The 18,552-nt window shown below is 43.1% G+C and overlaps 1 protein-coding gene across 2 annotated transcripts in view; it reads left to right on the forward strand.

The window, feature by feature from the left end:
* Nucleotides 1-3,329: 3,329 nt before the first annotated feature.
* The window catches only part of UBAC2 (UBA domain containing 2), a 178,834-nt gene continuing 163,611 nt past the window's right edge, over nt 3,330-18,552 (forward strand). The window contains exon 1 of one of the 2 annotated variants that reach the window (XM_025441375.3): nt 3,330-3,684. In XM_025441375.3, the coding sequence (XP_025297160.1) occupies nt 3,654-3,684 (31 nt within the window). In that variant the 5' untranslated portion in view covers nt 3,330-3,653. The remainder of the gene's footprint in view (nt 3,685-18,552) is intronic. The other variant, XM_025441376.3, reaches the window with a different exon arrangement.

Genomic DNA, 18,552 nt, shown 5'->3' on the forward strand with positions numbered 1-18,552 from the left:
TAAGTAGGCTCCACACCCAGAGTAGGGCCCAACTCGGGGCTTGATCTCACAACACAGACTAAGACTTGAGCTCAGATCAAGAATCAGACACTTAACTGACTGGCTACCCAGGCTCCTGGGAGAATTCTTAATTGTGGGGGTGGCCCTGTGTCTTGTAGGATGTTTAGCAGCATTCCATCTGCACATTAGATGCCAGTAATGGCCCCCCCTTGCAATTCCTTTTTTTTTTTTTTAAGATTTTATTTATTTATTCATGATAGACAGAGAGAGAGAGAGAGAGAGAGAGAGAGAGAGAGAGAGAGGAAGAGACACAGCCAGAGGGAGAAGCAGGCTCCAAAGCGGGAGCCCGATGTGAGACTCGATACCGGGTCTCCAGGATCACACACTGGGCCAAAGGCAGGCGCTAAACCACTGAGCCACCCAGGGATTCCCATCCCCCCCCCTTGCAATTCTAACACCAAAAAGGTCTTCAAATATTGGCAAGTGTCCTCTGGAGGCCCCAAACTGCCCCCTGTTGAGAATTGCTGCACCAGTGCTTCTCAGACTTTTAAAGCATACAAAGCAGTTGAGGGTCTTGTTAAATGCTGCTTTAGTAGGTCTGGGGGTAGGGCCTGGCACCCTAGTCCAAACAAGATCCCAGGTGAAGCCATGTTGCCCATCCAAGGACAATACTTGCTTCTTAAAAGACAAACCTACAGCTTTCTCCCAGTTAATATGCACAGGTTCTGAGTACAGAGTAGATGTATACCCAGGGTATGAGTATCTGAAAATACTCTCAAGCATACCATATTGTTACTGTGTATCTAGTTAAGAATGTTGCAGAATTTAACATAAATAAGTGTAGGGTTTTTGTCTTTGTTTTTCTAAACTTCAGAACGCTGCTGTATCTCCTATTTCAGTGGTTTTCAAGCCTTTTATCTTGGGATCTCTTCAGAACCCTCAAGGATAAGTGAGAACTATCAGCTTTTGCTAACATGGGTTTATATCTATAGGTACTTATCATGTTAGAAATTAAGAGACAGAAAAATTTAAAACCCATTTGAAATTCATTTAAAAATAAAAATAACATATCCATTGCACATTAACATAAAATATTTTTGTGAAAAATTACTGTACATTTCCAAACAAAAAATTATGGGGAAAAATAGCATTATTGCACATTTTTGCAAATGTCTAAGATCTGACTTTATAGAAGACTGGATCCTCATACCTGCTTCTGCTTCCAGTTTGTTGGGATACATTGTTTTGGTTGAAATATATGAAGAGGGATCCCTGGGTGGCGCAGCAGTTTGGCGCCTGCCTTTGGCCCAGGGCGCGATCCTGGAGACCCGGGATCGAATCCCACGTCGGGCTCCCGGTGCATGGAGCCTGCTTCTCCCTCTGCCTATGTCTCTGCCTCTCTCTCTCTCTCTGTGACTATCATAAATAAATAAAAATTAAAAAAAAAAAGAAATATATGAAGAAAACTTGGCCTCACACAGCATTGTGGTTGGAAAAGGAAGCATTTTTAATAGTCATTTCAGATCATATGGACTTTTTTTGATACTACAGTGGAACTTAACAAGCAGTAGTTTCTTAAAAGTTAGTTGCAATGAGAACTCTGAAACCCTATCAATGAGCTTTTTGTACTGTTACACTAAAGTTTATTGGTTTATCTTGTTTTTTAAAAAATACTTTATTTAAATTCAATTTGCCAACGTATAACACCTAGTGCTCATCTCATCAGTGCCCTCCTTTTTTTTTTTAAGATTTATTTATTCATGTTTTGTTGTTGTTGTTTATTTATTCATAGAGACAGAGAGGGAGAGGCAGAGACACAGGCAGAGGGAGAAGCAGGCTCCACTCACGGAGCCGGATGTGGGACTCGATCCCGGGTCTCCAGGATCACACCCTGGGGGCTGACGGTGGCACTAAACCGCTAAGCCACGGGGGCTGTCCAATCATGTGCCCTCCTTAATGCCGATCACCCAGTCACCCCATTCCCACAATCCTCCTCTTCTGCAACCCTTTGTTTCCCAGAGTTAGGAGTCTCTTACAGTTTGTTTTCCTCTCTAGTTTTTCCCCACTCAGTTCCCCTCCTTTCCCCTATGGTCCCTTTCACTATTTCTTATATTCCACATGAGTGAAACCATATAATTGTCTTTCTCTGATTGACTTATTTCATTCAGCATAATATGCTCTAGTCCCATCCCAGGGGAAGTGAATGGCATAGGTATTCATCTATCTTGCAGTTTGACTCCATCTTACCCACGCAGGATTTTGTAACATGATGCATTGATCAGCTGGAGAATGTTGGTTCACAGAGTTTGCAGCCCTTCCAAAGGCACAATGGGAAGCTCCACTGTACACTCCTGAGTAAAAGGAAATGTCTTTGTACAATCGTGAAAATAGTTCTGGCCTTCTGGATTCCCCAAATTGGGGTGGGGGAAGTAGCCACACCTACTTTGAGAACCAGTGACCTATGCTGGCTACCGGTTTTGTTGCTAACCAACAGCTTCTGCAAAAACAAAGAAAAGCCCAATAAATAAAGTCACTTATACTTTCGCCTTCTAGCAATAAATCCGTGTTGAAATTTTGGGTCACTGGCACCTCTCTTCAGAGGCAGGGACTGTGTTTGATTGATCCACAAATTCCAGATTGAGCTCAGCGCCTGGTCCTTATAAACACTAAAAAAATGTTTGTTTTTTTTTCCTGTAGTTTTGTAAGGTGTCCTTTCCATTTAGCCTTGTCAATTTCGCAAAAAGTATTCTTTAATAACTACACTAGATAATATAGTTTTCAGGTTCAAACTCATTTAAAAAAAAGCATGACTTTGCCTTAAAGATTAATATCATTTTGGGGATCCCTGGGTGGCGCAGCGGTTTGGCGCCTGCCTTTGGCCCAGGGCGCGATCCTGGAGACCCGGGTTCGAATCCCATGTCGGGCTCCTGGTGCATGGAGCCTGCTTCTCCCTCTGCCTATGTCTCTGCCTCTCTCTCTCTCTCTCTCATAAAAAAAAAAAATTAATATCATTTTGCAAGAGAGGAAAAAAAAAAAAAAAAAAAGGCCAGGTCTGGAGGGCGCCAGAGCAGACGCCTGGGGAGCAAGGCGGCTCAGAGCCTCTCGCCCTCGGCCGGACGCCGCACCCCGGGGAGCCCCTGCCGACGCCCTGGGGGAGCGAGCTTCGGCGCCCAGACACACTGAGCATGCGTGGAGCTCGCCCGCGTCCCGTCCCGGGAGAGGTTAGAGGTCGCCAGGAATTAGCCCCGCACCCCCGCCCCGACGCCGGCACTCGGAGGAATCCGCGGCCACGCTGCTCCACGGGGCGTGGGCGCCGCTGAGCGCTGGAACGTTGCTCGCGGCAGCTGCCCTCCGGCTCCTCCCACCATCTCCCCTTCCTTCACTATAGCAGGCCCGCGGCAGTCGGAAAAACCCGGACGGGCGGACGCCTCCGGCTGCGGACCGACTTCCCTTCCCGGGCAGGAAGGGAGGGGGCGGGCGGAGCGGTGCGGCCCGCGGGCCGCGCATGCGCCGCTCACGGGCAGCCCCAGGAGTGGAATCCAGTTGCCGGATTCGCCGCTGCGCCGGGAGTGCGCCTGCGCGGTCTCCGGGTCCCTCCACCTCCGCTTCCCCTCCCCCTGTCCCCCCTCGGGGGCTCCGGGTCCGGCGGGACCATGTTCGCCAGCACCGGCTCCAGCGGGCTTTGTGAGTACCGGCCGCCGCCATCCTGGCTCTTTCCCACGCGGCACCCTGGGCACCTCCTTGAGAAGCCTGGGGGCAGCGGGGACCCTCGGGGTTGTAGGAGGTTTGGGGGCCGACCCTCCATCCCCGCGCCCGAACCTTGGGGGCTCCTCCTGCGGGTGAGGGACGGCGGGCCCGGCCCCCCCTCCCCCGCCCTCAGCCCGGAGGGGCCAGTGGGCGCTGAGTCCCGCCGGCAGCCCCGGCCCTCACCTGTGAACCCCAGGTACGATGCTCAGGTGTTCCAGGTGGACCGGAAAGTTAGGGTCGGCCTGGGCGTCCCGGTGTTCTCCGGGCTCGACCCCTTGCGCTCCGCGGCGCGGGTGCCAGGCTGAAAGAGGAGGCTGTCCTGGTGGAGCCGATGCTGGAAGCCTGCCCCCTTCCCAGTCACCTTGCTCCATTTAGGCTACAGAGGGACCGAACTGGCTCCCCCCCAGGTGCACATTCCAGCCTCGGTCTCAGGAGCCGACCCCAAGGGTTTACTTAGATTTTTTTTCTTCCTCGGTTTCCCGTGAGAGTTTTTCGACAAATAAAAACTGATTAAAGTACATTAAAGTGGAAGGAAGTGAAGAAGTCATCTGGCAGGAAAGTGCGGACATTGCTGCTGGATGTTGCTGTCATCGTTCACTTGAACGTCCGCGGTGGTCAGCAGATAGAGGGCAAAGCAGTGCATGGAGCCTTTTAAATGACAATTTTTTTTTTTTTTTCGCTGAAATTGTTTAGTTGGCTTTCGGTAAGGTGGACTGTATGTTAAGTAAACAGCACCGAGATTAGGCACTGGTACAGTAACAGGAACTGTTTGAACAGGCGTAATTTAAAATTGCTTGTCACTGTTGGTACTTCAGAGCTCTCTGCACGCGAACTTAATCGTGCCTCAGTATGGAAGCAGTTGACATTTTCAAATATTAAAAGATGTATTGTGATTGTCAGAAATCTTTTCTGAGAATACAGGTCTCAGTCCGAGACTGCCCATCAGAGCCACAGGCGCAAGGTTAAATCTTCCTCTCTCAACCTCTCGGGTTCTGGAGCGGGTTGAGTATTTATGATTTTCCTTGTTTCATAATTAATTCGATTTATGGTACTCGTTGGCCTCAGAGTAGGTTACAACTACGAGCTAATCTTCTCCAAACCACCCTTGAGATAAAATACATACACATAGGACTGTTGATACTGCTGGTCAAGAAAGTGGTGATTTTCTTGGGATCACACAGTGAGTCCTACACTGGTGGATATAAAATTAATGGTAGAATCTTCCATTTTAGTTATTTCAGCATTCTGAGCTATTTTTACTTGCTGACCAAAATACATGAAAAAATTAAAAAGGTTACTATACTGCATTACTGGGTTACTGGTTACTGCTGGTGATTACTATATTGTAGTAGCCATTGTATTGCAAAGTTTATTCAGATGTGATACGTGGTGACATTGGGGTTAACACTTGATCACGTGGCACAGGGTTGATGAGTACTGAATTCTAGGAACCAAACTCCTACCCAGGGAGAGGCATAGGCCAAGGCTTAGGCCAGGGCCTAAGCTGTCCTGCCCTGTTTCTAAAGTAAGTGTTTCCTCAGGGTAAGACTTGATGGGATGAAAAAAAAAAAAAAAAAAAAAAAAGACTTGATGGGATGGCCATTCCTCAGAAGGCCATGTCTTCTGTGCCCATTTAACAAACATTTTGAACATCGATTGTGAGCTAGAAACTGCTAGGTGCTGGGATTGCGATGTTGAACACGTCTTGGTCCCTTGTGTTTGCAGTGTTTACAGTGGACTTTGGGCGGTTTTTCCAGGACTGGTCTTGGCAAGACTGGGTATGAGCAGTTACCTACTTTAAAATTTCTCCTTGCAAGGCTACCCACTGAGAAGTAAGTGATTTCATTTACTAAGTTGTATGGCTCTTTGGCAAGTCAAAGCTCAGATTTTAAGTTAAGTATCCTAAGGAAGGCTAATCTGCCTACCCATGACCCCATGGATGATGAGTAACATTCTCTTTTCAAGAGAAAAAGTCTCTGCATTTCCTACCACCTGCATAGGTTCCTCATTTTGTGACTGGTAGATAATGGGGTTTTAGTGTTACATTTGCCTTCTGATTTATTTATTCATTAAGTGTCTATTGGGTAAGCCACACACTGTGTACAAAGGATAGAGAGGTAAACAGGATAAAGGAGACCAACATGCAATAAGTTAACAAACAGTGTGATTTCCCTTAGTGTTAAGTGTCATGAAGACAAGATGAGTGTAATGGCATGATTGCCTGCTTCAGCAAGTGTGGTCAGGGAGGGTAACCTGGGAATGTGACATTTGAGGTGAGAACCAAATGGTGGGAAGGAGCCAGCCACGTCAGAATTTGTCAAAAAATGTGCATTTTGCAGAAAGGGAGCAGCAAACACAAAGACCGAAACAGGCACGGCAGGGCATTTTCAAGGTACTAAAGAAAGCTGGGTGTTAAATCAAGGGTAGGGCATTTTTGACTGTCTTTGAAACTGTATTGCTCTCTATCTAGTCATGTAGTTATAACTCCATCAAAGTGCGTAGGAAACATGTTTAAGACGTATTTTAGGGTGCTTGTTTATAGACCAGTGCATCACTTAATTATATGTTGAGTAATAAATATATTATTTATTATACTTACTAATAAGTTTTCCCATTACTTAGTCACTTCGTAGTATATTCACTGGGTAACAATAGACATAACCTACATTAATTGCATGTCTAATGTATTCCAGGCTTAGTTCCCAGACTCAAGGAGTTCATTGTCTAGTGGGGAAATATTTTTAAAAAGAAACGAAACAACTTGTGTACTTGGTGCTGTGGGTGTATTGCCGGGGATGGGGTGGTGAGGGGAGAGGCACAGTTGTTAGCATAGGGTGATACTTGAACTGAGTTTTGACGGATAAGTAAGAATTTTTCAGGCATGCAAGTTGGGAGAGGGCCTCAAAGAGGGATGGGGCCTGGGCAGGCCTGGCAAAGAAGCAGGAAGTAATGAATTAGAGGATTGTTGGTTATGGCTGGACTGAGCAGTTTAGGAGGTGTGTGGTAAAATCATCCACTTGAAGATAGAGAAGAGGGAGGAGCTAGGGAAGAAGGCAGAGGAATGGCTAAGGTTCCTCCTCATCAGGAACACAGATAGGAATGAATGATAGAGGAAAGTCCAGAGAAGCAGAAGGTGATGATCTAGATCACTACTTGGGAATGCTACATGTTGCCATGGGAAGGAAGATGGGAGATTATTGTTGGTGATGGGAGCAGTATTTTCCACATGCTGCCTGAGTCCTAGCTGTAAAAAATATCAGCCATGGAGCTTTCTTTCTTTTTTTTTTTAAATGTTAAGATCTCTTTTTTTTTTTTTAATTTTTATTTATTTATCATAGTCACAGAGAGAGAGGCAGAGACACAGGCAGAGGGAGAAGCAGGCTCCATGCACTGGGAGCCCGATGTGGGATTCAATCCTGGGTCTCCAGGATTGCGCCCTGGGCCAAAGGCAGGCGCCAAACCGCTGCGCCACCCAGGGATCCCAGCCATGGAGCTTTCTGAATGTCCATACACCTGGGTCTCATCCCCAGAGAGACAGATTGAGAAGGGCTAATGTGGGCATCAGAAATCTGAATTTTTAAAGCATCCCCAGGAGATTCTAAGGGAAAAAGAGATTTGGATCAAAACGAGGGTGGCCAACAGAAGAGGCAGAGAGAATAGAGTCCAGTGGGAGATGCTGAAGGCACCAGATAAGGCAGTGAACAGGTTAGAGAAGGAGGATTTTAAAGATGTGCAAGTAGGTAGATTGTGTCAATAAAACTTGTTGGATTTGCGGGAGGAGGAGTTGAAGGTGGCTCTTGCTAGACAGATGGTCTTACTATTCACTAAGGTAGGGGAGGCAGAAAACGGGGGTGGAGGGGAAAGAGAGAGAGGCAGAGACACAGGCAGAGGGAGAAGCAGGCTCCATGCAGGGAGCCCGATGTGGGACTCAATCCTGGGACTCCAGGATCATGCCCTGGGCCAGAGGCAGGTGCTAAACCGCTGAGTCACCCAGGGATCCCAAGATTTTCGTTTATTTATTTGCAAGAGATAGCATACACAAGCGGGGAGGAGGGGCAGAGGGAGAGGGAGATGGAGACCTGAGTTGAAGGCACACACTTAACTGACTGAGCCACCCAGGGGCCCCTACCCATCTCATCCTAATGTACCCCAAAATAAGAGCTGTCACTTGTTTATATCTACCCTTTAACAGTTGTCAGTGACTTCCCATTGTAGGTGATATTTGAGTTGATCTTTGAGGGATGAGTAGGAGTTGGTCAGGCATGCAGATTTTGTTCCTTTCCCTTTTCCCCAAGCTAAAAGAATAAAGCACTCTTCTAGCTGGAGCCCACCTCCCGTCTCTTCTTAACTCATTCTCTACTGCCTTTTCTAACACCACTTCTTCATCCTCTCCTCTGAGAGGATGAGCCTGGCATGTGGTTAAATCTGGTGCTTTCTCCTGTTGATGCTGTAGTGGGCTTTCCAGAGACTCCCAGAGTACTTCAGATCCCTTACCTGTGGAAAGGAGAGAATATTATTGTCTATTTTGTTGAGTTGTTGTGAAGATTAAGAGTTACTGTGTGTAAAGCTCCTTGGCCAGGGTTAGGTATTTTTAGCTGGATCCTTCTGAGTGTGTTCTCAAGAATACAAAAGCATAGCCCATCTGTTGACCCTATCCTGTACCTTCCGGGCTGCTGACTTCTGTTTCTTCTTCCCAACCTTGGTCCTTGAAAGATGATCTTCACTTTATTTCCTCTCTCACTTCCCTAATCTTTAGCCCTCTGCAGTTCATCAGCTGTTCTTTGATGTTGCTCACTGGCATGATGGTTGCTCTGTACTCTACACATTGCAAGCCTGAATCTGCCACTGTGCCACAAACCAGGTGACCAGGGACGTCCACTCCAGTGGATCTACCAGATGCTTCTCAGTCCTTGACTTCGTGGAATGTTCTCTTGCATTAGCCTTGGTGAACATTTCCTTCTAAAATTCTGTACTCCTTGACTTTTATTTTTGAATTCCATGCCCACCTGGTTTTCTTCATACCTCTTGACCACCTCTTCTTAGTTTCTCTCATCTCCTCAGAGTTTACTGAATTTGGCATTACTGGGTTATTATAGTTACTGTAAGGAGAGCAGTTTCAGTGGTGCATTAAGGCTGAAACCTGCTTTGTTGAGATAAGGAGTGAACTAGGTGGACAGTACAAGTAGTGAGACTGGACCATGGGGACATGCAGCAGGGAGGGAATCTGGGGAAGACACAGCTGAGTTAGGCCCTTTGAAGACTCAGGAGCTTGGGTGTTTTGTTAGCTAAAATTTACACAGCACTGAGATGGAAACCGGAGCAAATTTATTAGCGTGAGAAATATGGTTTTGAGCTGAACTGAAACCAGTGAAACTGGTTTTGGCCCGAAACCAGTTAGAGAGCCTGGAATCAGATGTAGTTAGGGAAATTGGATGCATCCAAGGTCCAGTGAGTGGTGTGAGCCTGCAGGAAGGACATTCATCTCACTCTAGAGATGGGTGAGCTGTAAGGATTGGTGGGGTCATTCACGGCCTGCCTACTCTGTCCCCTGCATAAGGCTGAAATGGACACCATGAAAATTTACCACTACCGCTATTTTTGTGCTGTAGTGGTACAAAGTACCAAGCTGTGTTATGGATTCAGTGTGTTAAATACCAAACTTGTAGGAGACGATCAAATATTTTTATCTCTCACCATCTCTTTAAAATGTACTCAGCTTGGAGAGCTTTGTGCTTTTGTGAAAGGGTATCAGACCTATGACTTTGTATTTACTCTTCAAGTTATTGATTCAGCAACTGTTTAATGAGCACTCCTGTGAGCCAGCCACTCTTCAGGTGCTTGGAATTCAGTAGCAAATAAAAGACAAAAAGTACATTCAAGTAGCAATAATCTTAGGGAATAAAAGTCACAAAATAGAGGCTCTATTTAAAATTCAAAATATGCAGTTAGGGACTCCTGGATGGTTCAGTTGGTAGAGCATGTGACTCTTGATCTCAGGGTCATGAGTTCAAGTCCCATGTTGGACATGGAGCTTACTTTAAAAAAAAGTAAAAATAGGGCAGCCCCGATGGCGCAGTGGCTTAGCGCCGCCTGCAGCCCGGGGTGTGATCCTGGAGACCCGGGATTGGGTCCCACGTCGGGCTCCCTGCATGGAGCCTGCTTTTCCCTCTGCCTCTCTCTCTCTCTCTCTCTCTCTCTGTGTCTCTATGAATTAAAAAAACAAAACAAAACAAAACAACAACAAAAAAACTCTCTACAAAAATTAAATAAAAAAAGTAAAAATAGGGCAGCCCAGGTGGCTCAGCAGTTTAGTGCTGCCTTCAGCCCAGGGCCTGATCCTGGAGACCCGGGATCAAGTCCCACATTGGGCTCCCTGCATGGAATTTGCTTCTCTCTCTCTCTCTCTCTCTCTCTCTCTCTCTGTCTCTCATGAATAAATAAAAAATCTTAAAAAAATAAAGTAAAAATATAAATATGCAGTTGAGTATTTGAATCAATACTTAAGTCTTCATTCAAAGGTAAGACTTTTTCTTCCTTTTTCTCCTGGTTAAGACTTGTACTTGACAACCACTTGCTGTGAGAGAAAGGAGGGTGATTGGCTTCTGCTCTTTTTGTGTTCCTCTATTGTCTCTCAGATTTTCTGTTTCTGCCCTTATTAGGTTCTAGATTAGGTGGAGTGGGAGGAGGAAGGAGGGAGGAACTAGGAGAGTTCTTTTGTGGCGCCCTCAGCCTGGTACATGGTTACAGCTGACTCTCCTCAGGGCTCTTGAGATTCTTTTGAGATTCCCATGTCTGGTGCTCCCCTGTCTTCAGGGGATGCATCTTTATGTTGTTGGGCTTTCTTTGGTTTGCTATTCCTTAGTTCCTTCCACCTTCAGTTTCCTCCTTCTGGAGTCCTTTGGCTTGCTTAAGGGCACTGTCAGACTGAGCCAAAGATAACCCCAGTGGTGACTCTTACATGTGGTCTACCACGTCTCTGCTGGAATTGCTGATTCTTTGCCTTGGTTGTACATTTTGAACCCTAAAATCAATGTGGGTTCTCCTTCCAGTCTTTAGGTTTCCCAAGGTGGAAATCCACTGGACTCCCACCTCTTGAGTCACTTACTTAACTCACTGGAGAGGCCCTTTGAGCCCCTGACTCAAGGGGGATGTGAAGATATGGTTGTGATGTGAAGATATGGTTGTACTCAAAGCACTTGGATGCTTACTCTACAAATCTTTTTCCTAATTTTCTCTGTGCAGTAGAGAACTCTTGCTATTTCACTCACTCTTTCTGTATTCATAATCGGGCTGAGAGGAGACTAAGAGTTTTGGTACTACATTTAGATTAATTTTCTTTGTAAATTCTGCATTTTGGTATAGAACCTCCCTTTGGTTGCAGCAGCTTATGTATTTGGTACTTTAATGGAAACTCCAATTTTATTGTCTTGTTTTAGTTGGGTTTCTGTTTTGGTGGCCAAGATTCATCTGGCTGGCCTCTTTATTTATTTATTTCTTATTTTGTTTTAAGATTTTATTTATTCATGAGAGACAGAGAGAGAGAGAGGTAGAGACTTAAGCAGAGGGAGAAGCAGGCTCACTCTCAGGAGCTGGATGTAGGACTCTATCCCAGGACCCCGACCCCGGGATTACGCCCTAAGCCAAAGGCAGACACTCAACCACTAAGCCACCCAGGCATCCTGGCTGACCTCTTTAAAGGTGACTTTAGAATTTATATATCTCTGCTCTAATTTCATTCTTCGTTGCAGTAAAGATTAACTAACTCATCAGGCCTGGATTGCCCAAACCCTGCACTGCCTTTAATGCCTGACTCTTGGGGAGAAGCTATTTCCTATATTTCTTAAGTTTTGGAGGAGTATATTCTTGAATTTCTTTTCTTTTTTTTTTTTAAGATTTTATTTATTCATGAGAGACACAGAGACAGAGACACAGGCAGAGGGAGAAGCAGGCTCCATGCAGGGAGCCCGACATGGGCCTGGATCCCGGGTCTCCAGGATCATGTCCCGGGCCAAAGGCGGCGCTAAACCGCTGAGCCACCCAGGCTGTCCTATTATTGAAATTCTTGAGGAATGTATTATTTATTTAAGAAGATGTCCTGAGTGACTCAGTCGGTTAAGTGTCTTACTTCATCTCAGGTCATGATCTCAGGGTCTTGGGATCGAGCCTCGCGTTGGGTGCCCTGCTCAATAGGCACTCTGCTTCTCCCTCTCCTGTCCACCCCTACTGTGTTCTCTCTCTCTCAAAAAAAAAAAAAAAAAAAAAATCTTAAATTTTTTTTTTTTTTAGCTGAGAAGGAAAGGCAGGTATTCATTAGGGAAGGATAAGCTTGGTATTATTTTTTATTTTTTAAATTATTCATTTACTACACCCAGTGTGGAGCTCAAACTCAGGACTTGGAGATCAAGAGTTGCATGCCCTACTGACTGAGCCAGCTGGGTATCCCAAGGCAGAATGCATTTATTTATTTATGTATATAAAATATATATAAAAAATATATATATTTATGGGCAGCCCAGGTGGCTCAGCGGTTTAGCACCGCCTTCGGCCCAGGGCCTGATCCTGGAGACCCGGGATCAAGTTCCACATTGGACTCCCTGCATGGAGCCTGCTTCTCCCTCTGCCTATGTCTCTGCCTCTCTCTCTCTATCTCTCATGAATAAAAATAAATAAAATCTTTAAAAAATATATATACATATATTTATTATTTATTTTATTTAAAATCAAGTTAGTTAACATAACTGTAGTATTAGTTTCAGGAGTAGAATTTGGTGATTCATCACTTACATATAATGACCAATGCTCATCCCAAGTGCCCTCCTTAATGCCTGTCACCCATTTAGCCCATCCTCCCACCCACCACCGGTCTAGCAACCCTCAGCAACCAAATTATATTTATAGTTTGCCTCCCTCTCTGTTTTTTATTTTTTATTTTTATTTATTTTTTTTAGATTTTTTTTTCCTTTAAGATTTTATTTATTCATCCATAGATACACAGAGAGAGAGAGAGAGAGAGAGAGGCAGAGACACAGGCAGAGGGAGGAGCAGGCTCCATGCAGAGAGCCTGATGTGGGACTCGGTCCAGGGTCTCCAAGATCATGCCCTGGGCTGCAGGCGGCACTAAACCGCTGCGCCACTGGGGCTGCCCTGTTTTTTTTTTTTTTTTTTTTTTTTTAATATTTTATTTATTTATTCATGAGAGACACAGACTGAGAGAGAAGCAGAGACACAGGCAGAGGGAGAAGCAGGCTTCATGCCGGGAGCCCGACGTGGGACTTGATCCCGGGACCCCAGGATCACACCCTGGACGGAAGGCAGGCACCAAACCGCTGAGCTACCCTTGGATCCCCTCCCTCTCTGTTTTTATCTTATTTTATTTTTCCTTCCCTTCCCCTGTGTTCATGTTTTTTAAATTCCACATATGAGTGAAATCATATTTGTCTTTCTCTGACTGACTTACTTCACTTAGCATAATACACTCTGGTTCCATCCATATCATTGCAAGTGGCAAGATTTCAATCTTTTTTTTTTTAATTTTTATTTATTTATGATAGTCACAGAGAGAGAGAGAGGCAGAGACACAGGCAGAGGGAAAAGCAGGCTCCATGGACCGGAAGCCCGACGTGGGATTTGATCCCGGGTCTCCAGGATCGCGCCCTGGGCCAAAGGCAGGCGCCAAACTGCTGTGCCACCCAGGGATCCCGATTTCAATCTTTTTGAAGGCTGTGTAATATTTTATTGTAGGTGTATACCATATTTTCTTTATCCATTCATCAGTCGATGGACATTTGGGTTCTTTCCATAATTTGGCTATTGTTGATAGTGCTGCTGTAAACATTGGGATACATGTGCCCCTTCAAATCAGCATTTTTCTGTCTTTCGGATAAATACCTAGTAGTGCAATTGCTAGGTCATAGGTAGTTCTGTTTTTAACTTTTTAAGGAAACTCCATACTGTTTTCTAAGGAGAAAGCTTTTAAAAACAATGTTTCTTTTTCAGTCTAAAAGTAATTAATCATGTTACAGAAAGTTTGAAAGATAGAAAAAAGCGCTGTTAGTATTTCACTTAATTTTCTTCATCTTTTTTTTTTTTTAAACATTTTTTAATTTATTTATGATAGTCATACAGAGAGAGAGAGAGGCAGAGACACAACAGGCAGAGGGAGAAGCAGGCTCCATGCACCGGGAGCCCGACGTGGGATTCGATCCCGGGTCTCCAGGATTGCACCCTGGGCCAAAGGCAGGCGCCAAACTGCTGTGCCACCCAGGGATCCCTTAATCTTTTTTTCTGACACATTTATGTTCTTGTTTTAAATGAACTGATTTTGTTATGATAAAATGAATAGAATTCATTTTAGAAAATTCCAAAATATGGAAAGGTAGTAGAAAGGAATAAAAATAGCATTTATTGACATCTTGGTGTTTATATTCATACTTACTCTAGTGCAAAAATGAAAATCTAAGTAATTAAAAATAAATTTATCACTCTCAAATACTATTTTGTAACTTGCCTTTATTTCACACCAAGACTTTTAAAAAGCAATCACAGTGACTATGTGTGTATCCTGCTTTTCTCTGATTTATCATGAGTGTTTCTCAAGTATGCTCTTCTTAAAGAATTAGGTTGGTGCTTTTCTTTCTTTCTTTCTTTCTTTCTTTCTTTCTTTCTTTCTTTCTTTCTTTCTTCTTTCTTTCTTTCTTTCTTTCTCTCTCTCTCTCTCTCTCTCTCTCTTTCTTTCTTTCTTTCTTTCTTTTTTTCTCCCTATTATGGGGATGCTTAGAGCATCTTAATTTTCAGATGTTTCTAGAAATGAAAGAAAAGTAAATAAAGAGTATTCTCTTGGGAAGCCTGGTGACTCAGCGGTTGAGTGCCTGCCTTTGGCCCAGGGTGTGATCCTGGAGACCTGGGATGGAGTCCCACATCGGGCTCCCTGCAGGGAGCCTGCTTCTCTCTCTGCTTATGTGTCTGCCTCTCTTTCTCTCTTTGTGTCTCTCATGAATAAATAAATAAAATCTTTAAAAAAAAAAAAAGAGCATATTCTCTTATAACTTTTGATACATACTGCTAAATTCCAACCCTAAAGGATGGTATGTATAACTTCACCAGCAGTTTAAGAGAGAAAGGATTGCTTTACTAAAGTTATTACATTAAAAAAGTTATTACATTTAATTTTCAGAGTAATGCTAGATACTGTTCTGTTTTTGCTATACAAATGAACATTTTGAAGCTCAGAATATAATTTGTCCAAAATCATATAGCTAGTATGTCAGAGAGCTAGGATCTGAATCCAGGTTTGCCTAGGTTTAAGTAAAATGCTAGGAGCAATGGCAATATAAATTCTAAGCATTAGGAAAAATACCTGGGGGAAAGAATCATAATCTAAATGAGGATTCTGTGTATCTATATGATTTCTTAAGAATTTTCAATCAATAAGTAATAGGTTGTTGGTTTTATTTCTGTCACAGTCTAAGTTTCATTTATATAACACATTGCTTATGTAACAGTTACTACTAGGCTCTGTTCTAAGCAGTTTACATATATTAACTCATTTAATTCTCAGAACAATGAGGTATTAGTATTATTATCCCCAGTTTGCAGATAAGAAAGTTTAGGCACAGACATTTAAGTAGCTTCACTAAGATCACATAGCTGGTAAGAAGCACAGTTGGCATTTGAACCTAGGGACACATATGTGGCTCAGTCAGTTAGGCGTCTGCCTTAGGCTCAGGTCACGATCTCAGGATCCTGGGATCAAGCCCTATGTTAGGCTCCCTGCTTGGTGGGAGCCTGCTTCTCCTCCCTCTGCTGTTCCCCCCATTTGTGCTATCAAATAAATTAATAAAATCTTTAAAAAAAATAGAATTTGAACCTAGACAATCTGAGTCCATTGTGTTCTGAATGAATGCACACTACTGCTTCACAGACTTAAGGGAGTTTATTTATATTTATGTCTCCTGACCACTGAGATAGTCAGTCTGGTGACTAAGATAATAGTTCAGTTTAGCTGCTGAGCTGGTTTCCCAGTCCTTGGAAGCTGCAATACTGTTGCTTTTCCTTCCTCCCCTTGCACCTGCTCCTGTGTTCTACCTGTTGTTTTCAACCCTTACCCCCCCCCCCCCCCCCCCCCGCCCCGCCCCGCCCCGCAGTCTCCCTCTGTTCCCTCTTTGTTCCTAAGGCGGAACCAAGATCCAGTTTGGCTTTTAGTAGGTATAGTTCATCACCTAATTATGATCTTCTTGTCATTGCTAATGAACTATAATTATTTGCATTTTCTCCTTTTTCCCTTTTCTTCATTCATTAGTCAAGTTACTATCTGCCTTCTTCCATTCTCAAATTGTCTCAGTTGTATTAATGAAGATGGGACCTATCTTAAATCATGCTATGTTAAAAGTATATTTCTATAGAATTTTAATAAGTATAATATGCGGAAGAATATCTTGTTGTGGCGCCTGAGTGGCTCAGTTGGTTAAGTGTCCTACTCTTGATTTTGGCTCAGTCATGATCTCAGGGCTGTAGGATCAAGCCGCCACATTAGGGTCTGCACCGGCCAGAAAGCCTACTTAAGATTGTCTCTGCCCTCCCCTCACCCTCTCTTGCTCTCCATCTCTTAAAAAAAAAAAAAAAGTATCTTGTAAATAATTTACTCCAGCATTTTTGAAGTGTGGGGCTGCTTGAGTTTTTTCTTTTTTTAAATTGCTTTAAGCTTATTTTTACGTTGAATATTACAATGTTTTTTTTTTTTAAGATTTATTTATATTTTTTAGTAACGTCTACATCTAACGTGGGGCTTGAACTTGCAGCCCTGAGATCAAGAGTTGCATGCTCTTCTGACTGAGCCAGCAAGGCACCCCTTACTTAGTTTATTTTTACTAGCTTTATTGAGATCTAACTGACAAAAGCTTTATATATATGTTGTATGTGACATTTTGTTATATGTACATGTTGTGAAATGATTACTGAAATCAAGTGAATTAATGTATCTATCACCTCACATAGTTATCTTTGTGTGTATATGTATGTGTGAAAACATTTGCGATCTACTCTCAACAGATTTCAGGTATACAATACAATGTTATCACCTAGAGTCATTGTTCTGTACATTGCTTAAGTTTTCACCCTCATTTAAATCATGATTATAAATGAGAATTGTAATTTAACCTTCATTTAAATCATTATTCTCTTTCCCAGATATTTGTCTTAAGATTTTGTAAGTTATATTGCCGTTGTTTTCAGACATTTCCCAGTGTTATATCATCTTAGTCCGTTGAATGTAGTATGATAGAGTGGAAAGAGCACAGAATTCTTTGGAAAGTGTTCCGTAGTGGCGTGTGGTCCTAATGTTGTCAGGTAGACTGTTTCTTAAAGACTGAGAAGGCAGATTAGTGCTTCTGAGACCCTTAGAGGCCCTGCAACAAAGAGATTTAACTTTACTCTTTGTCTCTTAAGACTAGAGGGTATGGTTTTCCATTGTATAAAATTTGGGACTGTAAGGAAGAAACATAAAGTTGAATGTCTGTACTGCTCAGGCTTCATCCCTACTTACATATTGGTTTTGTACAAGTTTTTTAGGCCTGTATGTATATGTATAAACATTTTTTAAAAGTAAAATTGGACCTGTACACAGTTTTGTATTCTTTAATCTTTTTAAATGAATTTGCCTCCTATCATTAATAATGCTCAAAGTTGACTTCTAACAGTTTTGCCTTATTACAAAATTGAGACATGCTTGGCTGCCAAAAATTTAAAAATTATATAAATCATAACATAAAAATAGTACCATATAATTACTCCCCCATTTAAATAAACATCACTATAGTTTATTGCTCAGTCTTTTAGACTTTTTTCATGCATGTGCTTTCCTGTGCATTTTTTCCTCTCTCACACACGTATATATGCTTACATGTATGTGTATGTAGTTTTACACAGACATGGCCTTCAAATATGCATTTGTTGGCTCCCCCCAAATTATCTTAGATACAGAATTATAAGTCTGAAAGATTATGTTATATTAAATTGTTTTTCTCCAGCATTTTCCCATTTAAACAGTGTTGTGGTGAACATCTTTATAATTAAGTTATTGATCATCAGACAGCCTCGGTGGTGCAGCTGTTTAGTGCCACCTGCAGCCCGGGGTGTGATCCTGGAGATCCGGGATCGAGTCCCGCGTTGGGCTTCCTGCATGGAGCCTGCTTCTCCCTCTGCCTGTGTCTCTTCCTCTCTCTCGCTCTCTCTGAATAAATAAATAAATCTTAAAAAAAAAAAAGTTATTGATCATCTCTTTGACTTCATCTGAAGAAATGTTCACAGGGGCACCCGGGTGGCTCAGTCATTTGAGCATCTGATTCTTGATTTTGGCTCAGGTGATGATCTCAGGATCCTGGAATTGAGCCTCTCCACCCCCGCCCCCCCAAGTCAGGCTCCATCATCAGCAGGGAGTCTGCTTGAGATTCTGTCCCTCTCCCCTCGCACCTTCCCCATGCACTCTTTCTCAAATAAGTAAATAAATTTTACTTCACACTTTTCAGCAGTTCAGTAACGTATCTTTCTCACCAAACTTGTAACAGTGGAACACGATAAGTTAAAATAATTTTTGCCCCTTGAGAGATGAAAAAATGGCATTTTATTGTTGCCTTAATCTGCATTTCTTTGAATATCTGGGAAAGTGAACTTTTTTCCTCTTTCATTTTTACTGGCCATTTTAATATAGTTTTTGAACAAATTTGACTGCTTATGTGCTTTGCTCATTCTTTTTCTACTGGAATATTAGTATTTTATTAACTTGATTTATAAAAGCCTTGTAAAGTATTA

This window comes from Canis lupus, chromosome 22 (genome assembly GCF_003254725.2).
Source record: "Canis lupus dingo isolate Sandy chromosome 22, ASM325472v2, whole genome shotgun sequence".
NCBI lineage: Eukaryota > Metazoa > Chordata > Mammalia > Carnivora > Canidae > Canis > Canis lupus.